The following is a 16,505-nucleotide window of genomic DNA, read 5'->3' as shown; positions in this document are numbered from 1 at the left end:
GCTTATATTGTTTTAAGCTACTAAAATGTCCTTAAATAGAGTATTTATAAACCGTTTTCATTAATGTGCTAACATTGAGACACCTTGGAAACGTTAGCTGATTATGACATACATTAGCGTAATAAACTGTTTATGAAATGCATTGACTATTAATTCGATGCTTCAATTTACAATATTAGTTTTTGTTTCGATTTTTTTAGCAACATTTTTTTTTATCAGTTTTGCAGATAATATTGACCAATCAAAAGAACTATTACGATTAAACAATGATAATTTGGTAGCCTCGTTTGGAAATCAACAAACTATGACGTATAATGAAGGAAAGTTGGTTGATGGTAAATGGCATCACGTGATGTTAACGTGGGATGGTAGCGTACCATTATTAATGCTATATATAGATTCCATGAGTGTGAATTCGGCTAATTATGGATACAACACACAATTACCGCCTTAGTAAGTAAAGTATGATTTATTGAATTTCAAATCAGTTACGTCAGATCTTGCAACATTTTCATCGTACGAACCTTAGTCTTTCTAGATCTAATGACATTTAATTCAGCAAATAGTTTTATCCTACACTGCAAAATGGCGCCACAATCCACAACGTGCCTATGGCTACAATGTTTCAGCCTGGTTTATCAGTCCAGTATAATTAATTTTCAAGACTCGTGCACTATTTAGAATGACTGCAGTTGGTTTAAAAATGTATTTATTATTTCAGTATGTGGTTGGTGTTGGGAGGAACTTGGAACTCGGCAACAAAATCAATTGATCAATCGAGCTCTATGACAGGAAGAATCAGTCGTATGTTTGTCACGGCATCAACTTTCTCTACCGCTGAACGCATATCTTTAGATTCAACCTTGACCTACGTACCTAGCAACGCTATACAGGAGTTTACTTCCGGTATCTTGGATGGCGTCAATGCCCTAGTTGACTATAACAGTGAATTAAACGTTGGCGGTTGCTATGTGAACGACACTTGTACACCTTTAACTGCAGGTACGTGTGACGTATTAAAATTAATTACGTAATTACAAAATTAACAGCATACTATTCGTTTTCAGACATAGACCTTGAGTCCGAAAGCAAGTTGTTAATAATTTTGGCCCAATATTTATAGTGTTAATTAACACCCGAAATAGTTGTTCATTATCATGCCTAGAAATTAGTTATAAAACATTTTCTGCAACTTACCAGTAATTATATCTCAATGTTTCGATTGAAAATGAACAGGGTATATTTTGGTTGGTCTATAAACGTTAATTATAACTGAATATTTTTTTAAAATTATATTTTTCAGCCAGTACCTCCACACCGAATGCGATCATATGTCCTACTGATCTGATGATTGTATCACAGAGAAATGATCTACCATCATGGCCAAAGCCAATTTACAACAACACAGAAAATATCAGAACTAATCGTTTACCAGGGGGTAATATCTCTTAAACAATAATACTCAATGTGGTGCCCTCATCAGCCATGAAACCGTCTTCATTATCCCAGTCGGGGCGGGACGTTAGTTTAGCCCTATTCCATTTCATTTCATCAGCCATGAACGTGACAAGGTATAGGGTAGCATATACAACCTCGTGGGTTTTATCCGGGTCCTCCAGTTTCCTCCCACTTCAAAAGACCCCTAAGCGCAAGCGAATATTGAAATAAAAACATGAAACCATATGTTAGTCCCGAAATGACCTAGTTTTGTGTCGAGTGAACGTGAAGCCCCATTTCTCTCTCTATTAGCCATGAACAGATCTTTACTATATTTACATAAGCTTGCAATCAGCTCAATTGCGTCTCTTGAGTGCGGCTGAGCAGTACTAGCTTAGACGTTTTATTGATACTATAATATTGCATTTCTGTTTTTATTCAAAACTTCCAATTCCCCGAACAGGCAAAATTCCCAATTAGAATCCATCTCACAGGAATTGTGATTGATTGCGATTTTACAGGGTCACTTGAAACGAATCTATTAGTCTGTCAGCCACACGGGGTTTTATTATTTTAATTTTGAATTTGAATACAATATACCTGTAAATGTCTATGCCATGGTCGCAATTAGAAGGCGATCTAAAACGTTAATTAAACAAAGGATGAAAGAAGAAAGAGTTTATACTATATAGAGATAAAAACTAAAATCTCCAATATGCGGTTGAGACAGAATAACAACATTAGCTGTATAGTTGTATTGATATAGTTAAACATATTTACAAATGTAATTGATCCTACTTTATATGTTAAATATTTAATGCTTAAATACACAGGCGTCGTTCAAATAAATACTGATCTTTTATGACACATCAGATATAGCCTGTAGCAATATTCAGAATATACCGACTATTCGTTTCTTTATGGCAAGTTGTTCTTGTGCTAATAGGTTGGCATGGCCAGTTTAACGAAGTGGTTGTAATCTAAAGAATATATAATATATCCCTTTTTGTTTTAACCCCCCCCCCCCCGCCAAACTAAACACCTGCACATTTAGCAAAGGTTGCACATTTACATCATTTCTTTCAAGTTTCCTGCAGTTCGATTCCAGTTTTCATTTGTTAGGGATTGCGCTGACTGGGTTGACACGGGAAAGGCGCCTAGACGTTTGGAAGGCACGAAAACCTTCTTAAAAGATCCCTCGGTAGTTTAAAATCGAAGAATAGCCCGCTGACCCACCACATTTGCCTTAACCATAGAAAAAGATTTACAAAGTGGTCCTGAAATTGACTGAAGTATCCAATTTGAAGGATTTAAAAAGTGGGTCTGAAATTGACTGAAGCATTCAAATTAAAGTACATGTATATCTGCTTAATATATGATCAAGATTCATAATTTCCTATTATTATATCGTCCTATTTATTTGGATCTTTCATTTCTAAAGCATGTTATATAAACTATACTGTATTGTATTATTTCAGCTAATCCAATGGACTGGGGAACCTATTCTATAGCTTTTGCCGGTCTAGATAATCAAAGCAATGCCGATGTTTGTAGTTTTAATCTTTACAATAGACGTAAGATTTGTATTTATAATTATATCATATTTATAGTTGAGATATGTTTCGTGACCGCGGTTCCTTGAATTTAGCTATAACATAAGACCCTGGGGGTTGACTATGCTAAAGATATTATGTATTTCGCGGATACAGTGTAGTGTCGAGTGTCGACACGTTAGAGGAAAACCGCCCACTGTAGGTAGTGGGTGTTGAAATCCCTAAAACTACCTGGCCATTGAACGACCAGTAATTGTGTCACCGTCAGGTAAATTTTCCGTGTTGCTACACTTATTTGTATGCATGGACCTTTTATATTACTTAGCCTTTTGGATTGATGGCACTATATATTTCATTAACTGATAACTATGGACAGATGGGCAGAGTGGGCAGAGCCACTTTTACAAGTAGCTTAGTAATATGAGAGTTATATTTCTAAAATCGATAAGCTAGAGTTTGTTCACTTTGCTAAGCTTTAATGTCAAATAATTAGTATAAAAATATATTATTAAAATAATTGTGTATGTACATTTGCCGAATGCCATGGCCACCATATTATATCCGTAACTTCTAAGATCATCGCGGCATATAATCTCATTATCGATTATTTTTCTGTTTTAGGTGCGGACTGTGCTGTACCAAAGAAACCGTTGCTAGGAACTATAAACTGTGTTTCTGTAACCGACGGTATCCGTTGTCAAGTAACCTGTGACCAATCTAATTATCGGTTAGCTGAACCGGTTCCAGTTTATTACAGTTGTGGTACCTATAATTCCTATGGAAACAATGTTCTGACTTATAGATACCCATCATGCACCAGTAAGTGGAAGTGTTTTTCTTAATTTAAAAAAAAAATAATCAGGCAAAATTTATGTTACCCGCTACTGTAGGGTGTTTAGTGATACAATTAAAGTTGTAGTACTCGTGGGATAATAGGGTCAGGTCTATATATTAAGGCTACTTGTAGAATTCGTCATGGTCACAAGATGTAACCAGGTTTAGGTCAAGCTAGGACTAGGATTAAGGTTAGGTTTAAGAATTTGGGGAAATGGCTGTCTGTGGGAATGTGTAGTACTCGTGGGATAATAGTGTCAGGTCTATATATTAAGGCTATGTAGAATTCGTCATGATCACAAGATGTAACCAGGTTTAGGTCAAGCTAGGACTAGGGTTAAGGTTAGGTTTAAGTATTTGGGGAAATGGCTGTCTGTGGGAATAATAATAATAGGGTGTTTAGTGATACAATTAAAGTTGTAGTACTCGTGGGATAATAGGGTCAGGTCTATATATTAAGGCTACTTGTAGAATTCGTCATGGTCAAGCTAGGACTAGGGTTAAGGTTAGGTTTAAGAATTTGGGGAAATGGCTGTCTGTTCGAATAATAATCCTAACTATCAAGTTGTATAATATTAAAATAACGAAATTATAATAGAATGCAGGCAGTTATAAAATTGTTATTGTTTTTTTCTTTAGCTTGTGCAACACCAAAAAATGACATCACCATCTCAGTGACCTTTGACCTGCAACTAACGTGTGATTCTATTGGTCAGTCTAGTATAGAATCTAATGTAAGAGGAAGTTTAATTGGTTTAAACAGTAGATATAATGGGAGTATATGTTACAGTAGTGATTGTAGTGCTATCAGTATAATATCTACATGTTTATTTAGCAGTACAACATATATAACTTTACAATTTAAACAAATACAGTAAGTAGAACTTATATTTATTAAACTATCTTGTGAATTGATGCTCTGAGGTGGGAAGGAGGGGTCAGTGTTAACCCTTTTTATATTTCTTTCGTCGAGTTGTAGGGTCGGTAATGAAAAATTCATCTACCTGTGGAACGATTGGGAGTGGCATATGGTGTCGATATTGAATTCTAATCCGTGGTTTTAATTTTGAAAATTATTGAAAATATTGGGTTAAGGGTTCAGTTCCTTTAAAGCCAGTTTAGGGAGAGGGGTTATGTCTGTTCCACAATCCCTATTCAGATACAAATCTGGATAAAGGATATTGCTCATAAAAAAGCAAGTGTTTTTAAGTTTAAATCTTTAATATATTGTTTTAGGTCTACTATAACAGTTGGTGTACAAGAATTACCCACAGTTGATGTTTTATCAACAGCTATCATTGATGATGCAGCCATTACTATTACCGTAAGTTTTTCTCTTTTTACTTACGGAAGTTCATCCGACGTGGTTTTCCCTTGTCAGTGGTGCAGGACGGAGGGCCTGACAAGAACAGCTGTCTAGACGTTCGGGTGGGACGAAAAACCGAGGTCCCGTGTACACGTAAAAATCCCTTGGCAGTTGGAATTCGATATAAGAATAGGCGACAGTGCCGCTGCCCGGGCAAAATTTCCTTCATAGCACACTGTAGGCCGTTAAACCCTATTTTATTATGACAACTTACCCTGCTTTCAATTTCCAAGAAAATTACTTCCGTTAGGCTTTAAGGCTAGGGTTTATGTTGGAACGAAGAAATAGGAATGGGCAAAGAGCTTTACGATTAGATATCCCAAGGTCTAAGCTTCTCTTCAGACATTACAGTTATTACATTCTAGATAGTGTATAAGTATAAATTAGAGTGTTTCGGTATTTAATTTTTGAGGAAATCCTAAGACCATCTTCCATTAATTAATATTAGAGTAAAATATGAAGATAGTTTACAAATTGATTTGACTTTTCAGTATGGTAGTATGGTTAGATCAACCTATGATATCACATCTACGTCAGTATGTGACGTAGGAAGACAGCTTCTAGATGGCTGCTGTGGTAAGTCTATTTAGTTATTTGCTATATTTGTGGAATCAGTTTTGGACAGTATATGTTTCTGAAAAGAAATCTGGACATAATACACTTTAATTTAAAAAAATAGCATGAGGCATTTGTGATTAACCTCTGGAGATCCCATTGAAAGATAGTACGGAGCATGTCTGTATGTAATCCAATCGCCTTTTAATTCCGTTGGTAGATTTTTGTTCTGGCTCACTGTTATCTTAAACCCAAAATGAAATTGGGTTTAACGTCCTACTGTTTTGCTTTTATGATGGGCTAATGAAGACGGGCATACTCCATACAGTGTGCTATGAGGGAAACTTTGCCCGGGCAGCGGCGCTATGGCCTACTCTTATATCGAATTCCAACTGCCAAGGGATCTTTTACGTGCACGTCAATGTATACACGGGGCCTCGGCTTTTATCTTATACCCGGTAAACATGGCCTTCAGTTAATCCATAGAGAAAGGTGTTGTATATGAAGCAGACATAAAATAAAACAAAGTACGAACAATCCAAACCATAAGACAAAATTCGAAGTCCTAAAAAAACGGTATAGGCAAAATAGTGTAATAAGGCAAAATAGTGTAATCAGCATATGGACTGTTCACCGTGTACAAAATACACGACAAACAGTGGTAACAGGTGTCCGGAAGAGTAAGCTTACTCTGCCTGGCGCCACACCCGCCATAGCTGCATCCAAACTATTAGGCGAAATGTCGGTAAAATAGCGTGATTGGCCAATGGACTATCGGTATGCAAAATGCACGTGATGAACAGTGTTAACGATGTAGTAGACAGACATTATCAGGGAGATCGTATACGCATCAATTAAATATATCTAGAATAATAGCCGAGAGAGACATGTTATATTTACCAATCAAGTCAATATGACGCCCATAAAACTTTTTAAAGGTTTTAATAAGTTTAGTTCGCAAGTATCCTTGTAGTTGAAGCTTAGATGACAAATGCCTCGATCTACTTAAAAAATCAGAATAAAATGAACAAGCTCTCGCGTAACGAATTAGTTGAGACACAAACACTCCATAAGCTGGTGATATTGGAATGTTACTACTTTGTGAATGCTGATTTTAATTTGTCAGGGCATTTTTAAAACTGAATAACATTTTAATTTTCAGTTGAATGTGGATTTGGAACGTATTATGACATGAGTAAATTAGAGTGTATGAAATGTCCACAAGGTACCTATCTAGATGCTATAGGTAGTCGATCATCAGGGTCTGGTTCCACCCCATGTATAGGTTGTCCAGGTGGTATGACCACACCTTTAGTCGGTGCCCAAACAGTAGATGAATGTAAAGGTAAACTATCTATATATTATTTTATCTTGTTTTCTGTTAATTCCAACCGACAACGTGCTTAACCAAGAGAATACTTTCAACAAATGTTGACTATCTTCTTTGATTGACATTTAGTAATTGAACATATTAACACAAGGTAAAAGTTTATGGATACATAATCACTGATAAAGATGATAGTATGCTCGTCGAAACGTCGCTTAGTATTAAACTCAGTAATTATGTATCCATAAACTTTTACCATGTGTTAAATATTTACTAATTTGATCATTCCGGTCGTCGGGGAGGACAAATGACTATAGTGGGGTTATTGGGAGAGCTTTTTACAGCAGGGTGTCATTATAACCACATTCAAAGCACTGTGGGTTCATACGGGGTAATATGTATTGCTGGCACCATATAATCTGGGTTGGGGAATTCTCGGTCAACAAGTTAAAATAAGGAAACCAGCGTCGCTATATTATACTTCTTGTGACGAGACTAGATGATAAATATACTAATTATACAAATTCTATATCGACATCATTTGGAAATCTCTATAAATTAACCTTTTTAATATAAATATAATTCTTGAACTGTTTCTAACTATATTTTATATAGATATAATTCTTGAACTATTTCTAACTATATTATTATATATATAATCTATATCTATAAATATATTAAAAACACAACGTGGAGTTGGGGAAATATATCAGACTGGGTTTTACTATGTTTTGTAATATTATTAAAACAAAATTTTAATTTAGTTCGTTTCATTTTATTATTTCAATGAAGTAGTGCAATAACTAGAAGACATTTAACGAAACGAAATACTAATTTAATTGTAATTTGATTGTATTATTATATTATATACTTTACTAAAAGTCACTCAAATATATTTCAAATATGTATATATGCATGTTTTTCTATTTCTTAAGATGCGAATGAAACTATTTCTATAGATAATTCTACATCTGTTTTTGGTAAGGTGGTGGTAAGAAGGTCATCATCTGATCTTCAGCTTCACGTTTCATAAAATATGTGTACTATAAGATACTATACGTGATCATACAATTAATCGGAATGGGGCGGGGTCGAATGTCTAAGGCATGCGCTTTAGAACATGAGTTCTGTCATTGAGTCAAGTGGTGTGGTTTACATTCCCAGCTTGTACATAGGGTTGCCTGTCACACCTCGTGGGTTTTCTTCGGGGCCTCCAGTTTCCTTCCACTGCAAGATGTACGTTCAAGCAATGTATTGAAATAAAATTAAAACATGTTAGTTCCAAAATGACCATATAATACAATTATAGAAGACGGTACAATCAATTGAGCCACATAAATTACCTGTTATCAAGCTGATGACTGAGACCAAGAGAGATCTAAATTTGCTAACTAATAGGGATATATGTGCACTGGCTCTGTAGTCGGTGGTGCCGACTTCTTCCGCATTTTGACCAAGAAAGTTTCTCTGGATTTCATTGTCTGTGGTACAGGATGGTCGACATGGCGAGGAAAACCGCCAAATCTTTCAGATGAGATGAAAAATCGAGGTCCTGTGTATATAATAGGCAGCATGTTTAAATATCTCCCGATGGTTTGCAGTATGCAGTAGCGGTACTGTCGGGGCTAAATTTCCTCTAAAGCAAAATGCATGGCGTATAGTCTTCTTAATTAGCCCGACCGGTGTTAAAAGTTAGACGTTTCATATCAAATAGGAGCGCTGCTTATAATGCAATACATTATTTTGTATGATCACAAAGTCATTTGGTACATTTTATGAAACGTTAAAATATTTTAGAAATACATTTCAGACTGTAAATTGTTATTTAGTGTTCAGAAGTTTTGAATTTTAGCTTAGATATACCTAGTAAATTTATCATATTAAATTATGATACACCCTTGTTGTTCGGTTCCTGTTCCATGAATAATTTAGTATACTTTCCTTAACATGCTTTATTACATTATTTGCCATCTTCATTAGCCCAGACAGTAGGCCGTTAAACCGCATTTTATTACATTCTTTAATAGTGTCAAGTCGTTGTTGAATTTTATGATAAACCCTAGTTCTAGATGTTAGATTTTTTCTATTAGTATATTATACTTTCTTATATCTATAACCATATTCCTTTAGTACATCCGACTATCCGTATTCATATATACTGTACCAATAGAATTTTACCAGTAGACGTTAACCTTTAAAATCAACCAATATGATATTTGCCCGTAGACTATAATCTTGCAAGACCTCTGAAATAATAAAACAAGCCAAGTTTGAAACTTGCTGAAGGAAAGCTGAAGGTAATACATTCCCAGGCCTCAATAGATGAAAAAGCTCACTCACTTCTGAAGCAATGGCTACCAGTAGAATCTGCTCATTGACAACTACATCAAATAACAGAATAATGAAAACAATGGATATATGATGTGACAACTAGTCTAATATTTGTAACACTTGCTTTCGAGAATATAAATGGACTTCAACCTGATGATCGACAGTAATACCTTTGGAATGAAACAGTACTATCTAAAAAGGCACCATTACGCCTTTAGTCACAAAATGAGGGCGATGAAATGTTCTTCTCGCTCTTCCATTTTCTTCCCACGCTAGACTGGCATTTCATTTAAGACTGACATTTCAGGCAAATTAATCCGGACCAAATGCTTTGAACAACTTAACTCATGGTAGACAATAGCCTAGTTATAAATGCGCCACAACCGGAAGGAACATGTAGGCAGTGTCATTTAAACCATAATTCGTCACTGATACCAGCAAAGCCAGATGAAACAGTTACACCGATCAGTGGTACAATGCCGAGCTTTCTAAAACTAACACAAATGTGGAGAGATGTCGTGAATTAGTTCATCAAGATCAGTTTGTAAGACGGCTATAAACAAGGTAGAGATGGACTACCATCTGTATGTTGTTAAAACAAATATATGTTGTATTGGGCGTCCTCGCTGAAGGAATTCCTACCAGGCGTCGCTAGTAAAATCTCGGTTCCACTTGGCCTTATCGATGGTAATAAAACCCTATTTCGAAGTATCTGGATTAAATTCCATATTAACGACAAAAAAATAACGTTTGTCAACACACCAGTTCGTAATGAATGTACAGGAAAACAATGCTGTAAGGTAAACAATGAGGTCACGTGGGACCGTCTCCTCTGTGGTGTCACCTATAAACTATGCCCCTTTATCTCTAGCGAGGACGCCCATTGCTAAATTCCCAGTTTTAATTATGTTTAAACCGGTAGAAAGGTATTAGTTTGATGTGTTAGCAGTTTTATGGTAGAACCCCCTTTAAGACACCTCTACTCGAAATATCAAACCATATTGATAATATAAACACAACAAAATTTATCTTTATTTGGCATTAAAACGTTCACATAAAAATTACTTAGTTAATGTCATTTAATATAAGATAATTCCAAATAAACTGGAAACGAATGAAAATTCTGTTAACGAGTTATCTGTAGCGGGCTATCAGTTATTTTTAGAGGTATCATTTCATTTTAAATCGGAATAAGATATCAATTATTTGTATCCTTAAAAGATGATATTAACAGAAACATCTTGAAAATAAACAGCAATATTTTAGTAAAGCGCTGAGATTCCTTACTGTAATGCTGTTTTGTATTTTTCCAGATTCCTGTATTCCTGGAAGGTTTTATAATTTGACTATTGGAAGATGTGAAGATTGTCCAGAAGGATTTTATCAAGAGTTGGCGGGAACATTTTACTGTCAGCCATGTCCTGTTACTATGACAACTGCATCATCTAAATCTACTTCATCATCTGATTGCATTTGTAAGTAACTATGCCGTAATGTGATATCCATAATTTTGCTTTTAGGGGAAAAACATAATTTCATTTTGGGTAATTCACCAAGCGTTTTGATTATACTTCACCGACTCGGAGTATATACTACCATGTAATCGGCGGATATTATTGTAGGGGAATTGGTGGGTTTCGAGCACGAGTCGCAAAAACTATTAACCAGAAGAACCCAGGTTCGGCCCCGTTGTTTACCGAGAGAGTGTCACGGGATTTCTCAGCGTGGATTCTCCTCTTGCCGGAGGTGCAGGACTTATAACCTGGCAAGCAAAACACCTATTTGAACGAAAAACCTTGGACCTGTTTAGGCTATACCATTGGCAACACGTCAAAAATACCCTGACAGTTGGATATTGTTGACGGGTAAGCGGACAGGCCGCTGCCCGAGCAAAATTACCCTCGTAGCACAGTAGCTTAATGGTTGGTGTAGAAAAGTCAGGTTAACCGTCAATACATTTAGTTTCCTCACAAACTACTCAATTTGTTTAAAATGGTGTGCATCTATTGCTTTTTCATGCGTGAAACATGTTAAATAATTAATAATCTCACATTCAACCATTCGCCTCATTTTATTCGAGATAGACTATCTTCGAGATAACGTATATTAATTCTTTTAATATTTATCATTTCAGTGGGTTCCTATATTACCTCTACTGTTCCTCCAGAAGTAATTAATACGAATGGTAAGTTCATATTATTAATTTTCAAGGACAGTCTGGCCATTAGGTGATCAATGAACTGTACGTTTTCTTCAATGTCAACCAGCATGGTTTAATGCTATTCGCTAGTATTATAAAAGCAATGAATAATATAATAGAACACATGTTTTCTCTAAGACGTGGCTTTCTTGTCATTGGATTGTATTGGTCACGGTGTATTAAGACGAATTTGTTTCCCAAAGGTACCGACATATCTGTCATAAACCATTGATAGAAAGCACCGCCAATGGTTTATGAGTGTATTTATGTTGGAGGTTATTATAGATATTGTCGTGAAAAACATGGCTATAAATCTATCGATATATAGTTAATGATTAATACATACATGTAGAAACGATTATGGTCATTCCATTGATAGATCTGTAAATAGATCTATGTATGGAAATCATTCATTGATTCGTACTACACATTAGAGTGGAAGATACGACCTGTTTTAGATCCGTTGTTGAGTGCAAGGCAAGCCCCATATTCACACTGGTAGTGAACGTAAGGTAGCTGGAAACGCACTGGATATTTAATCATTGAAAATATTTCCTCAGTAAACGGGGCTATTTGTTATTAACGGTGTAACGTTTAACGTCCACTCGACACGATTAGGTCATTTCGGGACTAATATTGGATTCAATCTTATTTGAATAATTCGCTTCCGTGTAGGGGTCTTCAGCAGCTGGAGGAAACCGGAGGAACTAGAGAAAACCCAACATGCTGCACAGACGACCCTACTCCTTGTGAACGGGGGACCCCTTGACAGACGTTGTGATTTCACACGCACGCGTTAAACCACTAGACCACCCAACCCACCAATTTATGAATCATGTTGCGTATGACGTTACAGCATGGCTTGAGTATAATATGTCGTAAAGGTGATAGAGGTTAAATTTAATCTAAATCTTGAATATTTCTACTTACACGAGATGACGAACAATAAACGCGCACCTGTAACTGTAAACTGTGCCCAATGAACCATGTCTTATATATATATCTTTTAGAATCTATACTATTTTATTGGATAAAGTAACAATACAAGAGACTATGCTTTTATTGTAACAGTGTTTTGAAAGTATTGACTACTGCCTAGTTACCTGTGCGTTATAATATGTCGTGTATCTATCTCTAGTAAATCAATCGATATCTGAGTTTAAAAACGATTATCGAGTTCAGTTAGAACATTTGGTTGAAAATGAACGTCGCGTATTTTCACACTGGTTCATATCGTTTACACGACAGTTAAGTTGACATTTCGTGTCGGAAAATAATGTTATGAGTTTCAAATTTGGAGTACAAGTGTATCAAATATGGCAGGTAATAAATGTAATAGTGTTCAGACCTAGTTGTATTTATTCTGTTTTTATTTCTTTATATGAATCTGTAGATAAACCACGACAATTGTTCACTACGCGTGTCCGTACATAGAAGCAGATTCTTCATTGATTTTCTCTGGAATAAGAATCTGATTTGGTGTATATGTTTCATAGACTACGTGATTTAAAATCTATGCAGTTTTTGTCGCCAGGTCCATTCTACACTGTAAAAAATATCCATTTTTGATGTGGCCGAATTCCGTAGTTTAACACCTTTTTTCTGTTAATCGAAGGATTTTTTGGTAAAATTGTGTTAAAAGCATGAATTATTTCTTCAAATTACGTGTTTTATATATTTCTGTGGAATATTCAGTATTTAACAGGAACTTTCCGTGAAATTTAGGGATAAAATGTTTTATTCCCTTCTATAATGGACTTAATCCTGTTATTTTACGGAATAAACGGTGGAATGACAAGGAAGTTCCGTGAAATTTAGGGATAAAATGTTTTATTCCGTTCTGTAATGGACTTAATTCTGTTATTTTATGGGATAAGCGGTACAACGATAAGTAATCATATACATATATAATCATTTATAATAATGATCATGTTATAGTATTCATTTCAATGGATTAACCATAATATGAAGAATCATATTTTGTAACTTTTGGTATATTAATTGAAATGTATATCTAATTTCCATTATTTATAAGATCTATAAAGTGTATTGTTATTCATCATACGGAAATCAGATTGTAAGTATTTTCATAAATATGTAAAAATATGTTTTAATGCCTCGTGTGGTAAGGTTGTAATATCTGGTAATCAAGCAGGCTTAAATCCAGATAGTACAACCCATTGGTCAGTTTAAGTCAGGTTGTCTCTATAGCAGAGTCTACCACTGAAAGCCTCCAACGAGTGGCGGGTTGTGATACCTTGCTCTCGATTCATAAATTAGCGAAAAGAGGTTATGTTTAAAGATTATCTGCGATATCACTTCGGTGGAATCGGACGTTAGATAAAGCTATTTGACGCACGGGTATAAAGTCAATGGTTAATTCAATGAAATTTTTATCATCTTCATGCTCAGGAAAGAAAATTTACCAGGATTTTTTTTTCTGAATTTGAAAATGGAATTTATGTTAATTGAAGGAATTTCTGTAAATTACAGGAAAAACAAATACGGATAAAATTTTCCTGGTAATTTTTGTTTCCGGAATTTTTTACGTTTTTTCACGGAAATTTTTGTTACAGTGTAGAGTTTCCATCATGTATTAGTACAGCATCGAGTCAGAAAATGAGTTAATACCGAAGTGTTTTGAATTTGCGGAAACGGATATCTATACATAAATCATTGGTCGTAATGTTTAGGTCGATTGAAAGCCAAATTAATGAGTCTGTTCATTCTTTACGGATATTTATAAATTGGTGTTATTGTTTTAGGTCCATTATTTAAAGCTAAATCGATACGATTCTTCATTCGTAATACATCTTTCGTTTACGGGTTATTTAGTATATTTGCGACCATAATAATAAGATTATAACGGGTGGACGGTTAATTGTAATTACGCCAATTTTCTTTACTTCCGGTCTAAACGGCGAAAGGCCCCGCCTTCTCAATGTTTCCTTGATGGTTGATATAAGTTAACTTCCCGTATCAGCAATGGTCCGACAGACTGGACAGTCAAGTCTTCTGTTTGGAAGTTACTAGATGGTTATGTTTTTAAATTTTGAAGTGCCAGGTTTTGCGCTTGTTTGGTGCGAGTCATTTTGGATTAAATTTGGATTTTTCATTGTGTACAATAACGTCAGATAAACTTAAATATATCAATTACACTTTTTACAAATTCTAATGGGATAAAGCTGAAAGTTTAGGATTAAAACGTCCTTCTGTTTGGTGTATGGAACTTGGCGACTCCCCCAACAAACGATCCAATAAAGGATCTCATGTATTTATAGCCCTATATTACTAGATATTTTATTGTGCTGAAATATAGGAGAAAAAAACTAAATCCTTGACCGTTTTGTTCTTAAAGAAAGGTATTTGTGTAGAGTAAAGAATTGAGATTTTATGGGTATTACATTCAGTGTGTTGGTAATAAAAGAATTGTTACCTGATTTTTATAAAGGACGACTGTTGAATGATAGTATTATATTGTATTGGCGATGTCAATGACATTGTATTGTGTTTGACGATATTAATGACATTGTATTGTGTTTGACGATATAAGTGTACAAGGTGTGTGACTTCAATATCATTCAGACAAGACGTAGATCGTAAAAAAATGGGTAAGCTATGAAAATAGTTATTCGTAACGGAGAAACTAAACGTGGTATTTGAAATATTACCACTGTTTAAACTGATTAAACTGAACTATTGTATATGTTTAGTTACGCTTAAATCGGTATCGACAATGCGACAATCCCGATTTGTGAAATTCCGATGCGCCGGCAAAGAAACGGTGATACAACTAAAATGTGATTTTTCTTAAGAATCTTTCTAGGCTATGATAGACTTTTTCATTTCAATATGGGTATCCATCTGTAGGAATCTTCTAAGACCGTTGAGGACTGGGATCCAATTGTTTCAAAGACAAATAGGATAATTCCGCTATTAATTTGTCAAGTACCTGCTATATCCTATGTATTTGTTTTGTATTTCAGCGCCATCTGTAGGAGCGAGTACTAGTAGTGTATGGTCACCAGCTATTATAGCGTTGTTGGTGCTGGTTATTATAGTGGTTATCGTATTATTTATAGTCATAGTGTGTTGCTGTTGTAGAGGATGTTTACAGTCCATTTGTAAGTATTAATCTTAAGGCCCGGTCCCACTGCACTTACGGATGCAAAGAGGATGTAAACGGGGAAAATAACGTGCCCTCCGTTTGAAAACGCCAAGCATCCGTTGTGTATTCATTGCATACGTGTTTCATACGCTCTATCCATCGAGCATCCGTTCACTTTGATTTCGTCCGCGCAAAAAGTTTTGAGCTGCACAAAACTTTTATAACGGATGAAGTTTCTGCCGTGTACGATGTAAATGCGCGACATATACGAGCACCAAACGTTCCATGTCCGTTAGCATCCGTTAAACGTCCACTGTATCCTCTCTGCGTCCTCTGGGCATCCTCGCAACTCACATCCGCTCCAGCTGAAAACGGAAAGAGGGCGGAAAGATAAGGTACATGGAACGTCTATACATCGTTAGTAGCACGGAAATAGAAAGGATGTAAGCGTATGCATCTCGTATATAAAGTTTTCAAAACGGACAAAGCGTTTGTATCTGGGATGTATCTGGTATATTGAAGGATGTCTTGAGTTTGCCTAACCCCTTCGGAGCTGTCATCCACTTCCATCCGCTTTCATCCGCTAGGCTTCCGATGAACATCCATTTAACATCCCCGCTACATACTTCCCACGTTCGTTCTTTTCCGTTCTGTTTTCGCAAATTTTCGTCAATTTTGTCCATTTCTGGAGCGGATGAAAACGGATGGAGCCACCCCCGAAAGTTTGCTCGTCCGCTGTGTCCTTTTTGCATACGTTTTGTGTCCATCGGCCACTGGGACCGGGCCTTTAGTTT

General features: G+C 35.7%; 1 protein-coding gene across 1 annotated transcript in view; it reads left to right on the top strand.

Moving 5' to 3' along the window:
* LOC126829791 (uncharacterized) overlaps positions 1-16,505 on the top strand; it is a 34,106-nt gene that overhangs the window by 10,674 nt on the left and 6,927 nt on the right. The window contains exons 20-31 of the mRNA XM_050559919.2: positions 220-453; positions 722-1,002; positions 1,304-1,438; positions 2,916-3,011; positions 3,612-3,809; positions 4,464-4,698; positions 5,061-5,148; positions 5,682-5,766; positions 6,908-7,090; positions 10,717-10,878; positions 11,538-11,588; positions 15,590-15,727. Coding sequence (XP_050415876.2) covers positions 220-453; positions 722-1,002; positions 1,304-1,438; positions 2,916-3,011; positions 3,612-3,809; positions 4,464-4,698; positions 5,061-5,148; positions 5,682-5,766; positions 6,908-7,090; positions 10,717-10,878; positions 11,538-11,588; positions 15,590-15,727 — 1,886 coding nt within the window. The remainder of the gene's footprint in view (positions 1-219; positions 454-721; positions 1,003-1,303; positions 1,439-2,915; positions 3,012-3,611; positions 3,810-4,463; positions 4,699-5,060; positions 5,149-5,681; positions 5,767-6,907; positions 7,091-10,716; positions 10,879-11,537; positions 11,589-15,589; positions 15,728-16,505) is intronic.

The sequence above is a fragment of the Patella vulgata genome, chromosome 8, assembly GCF_932274485.2.
Source record: "Patella vulgata chromosome 8, xgPatVulg1.2, whole genome shotgun sequence".
Lineage (NCBI taxonomy): Eukaryota > Metazoa > Mollusca > Gastropoda > Patellidae > Patella > Patella vulgata.
The sequence above is the reverse complement of the archived record's forward strand: the minus strand, read 5'-3'. Positions and strand labels throughout refer to the sequence as shown.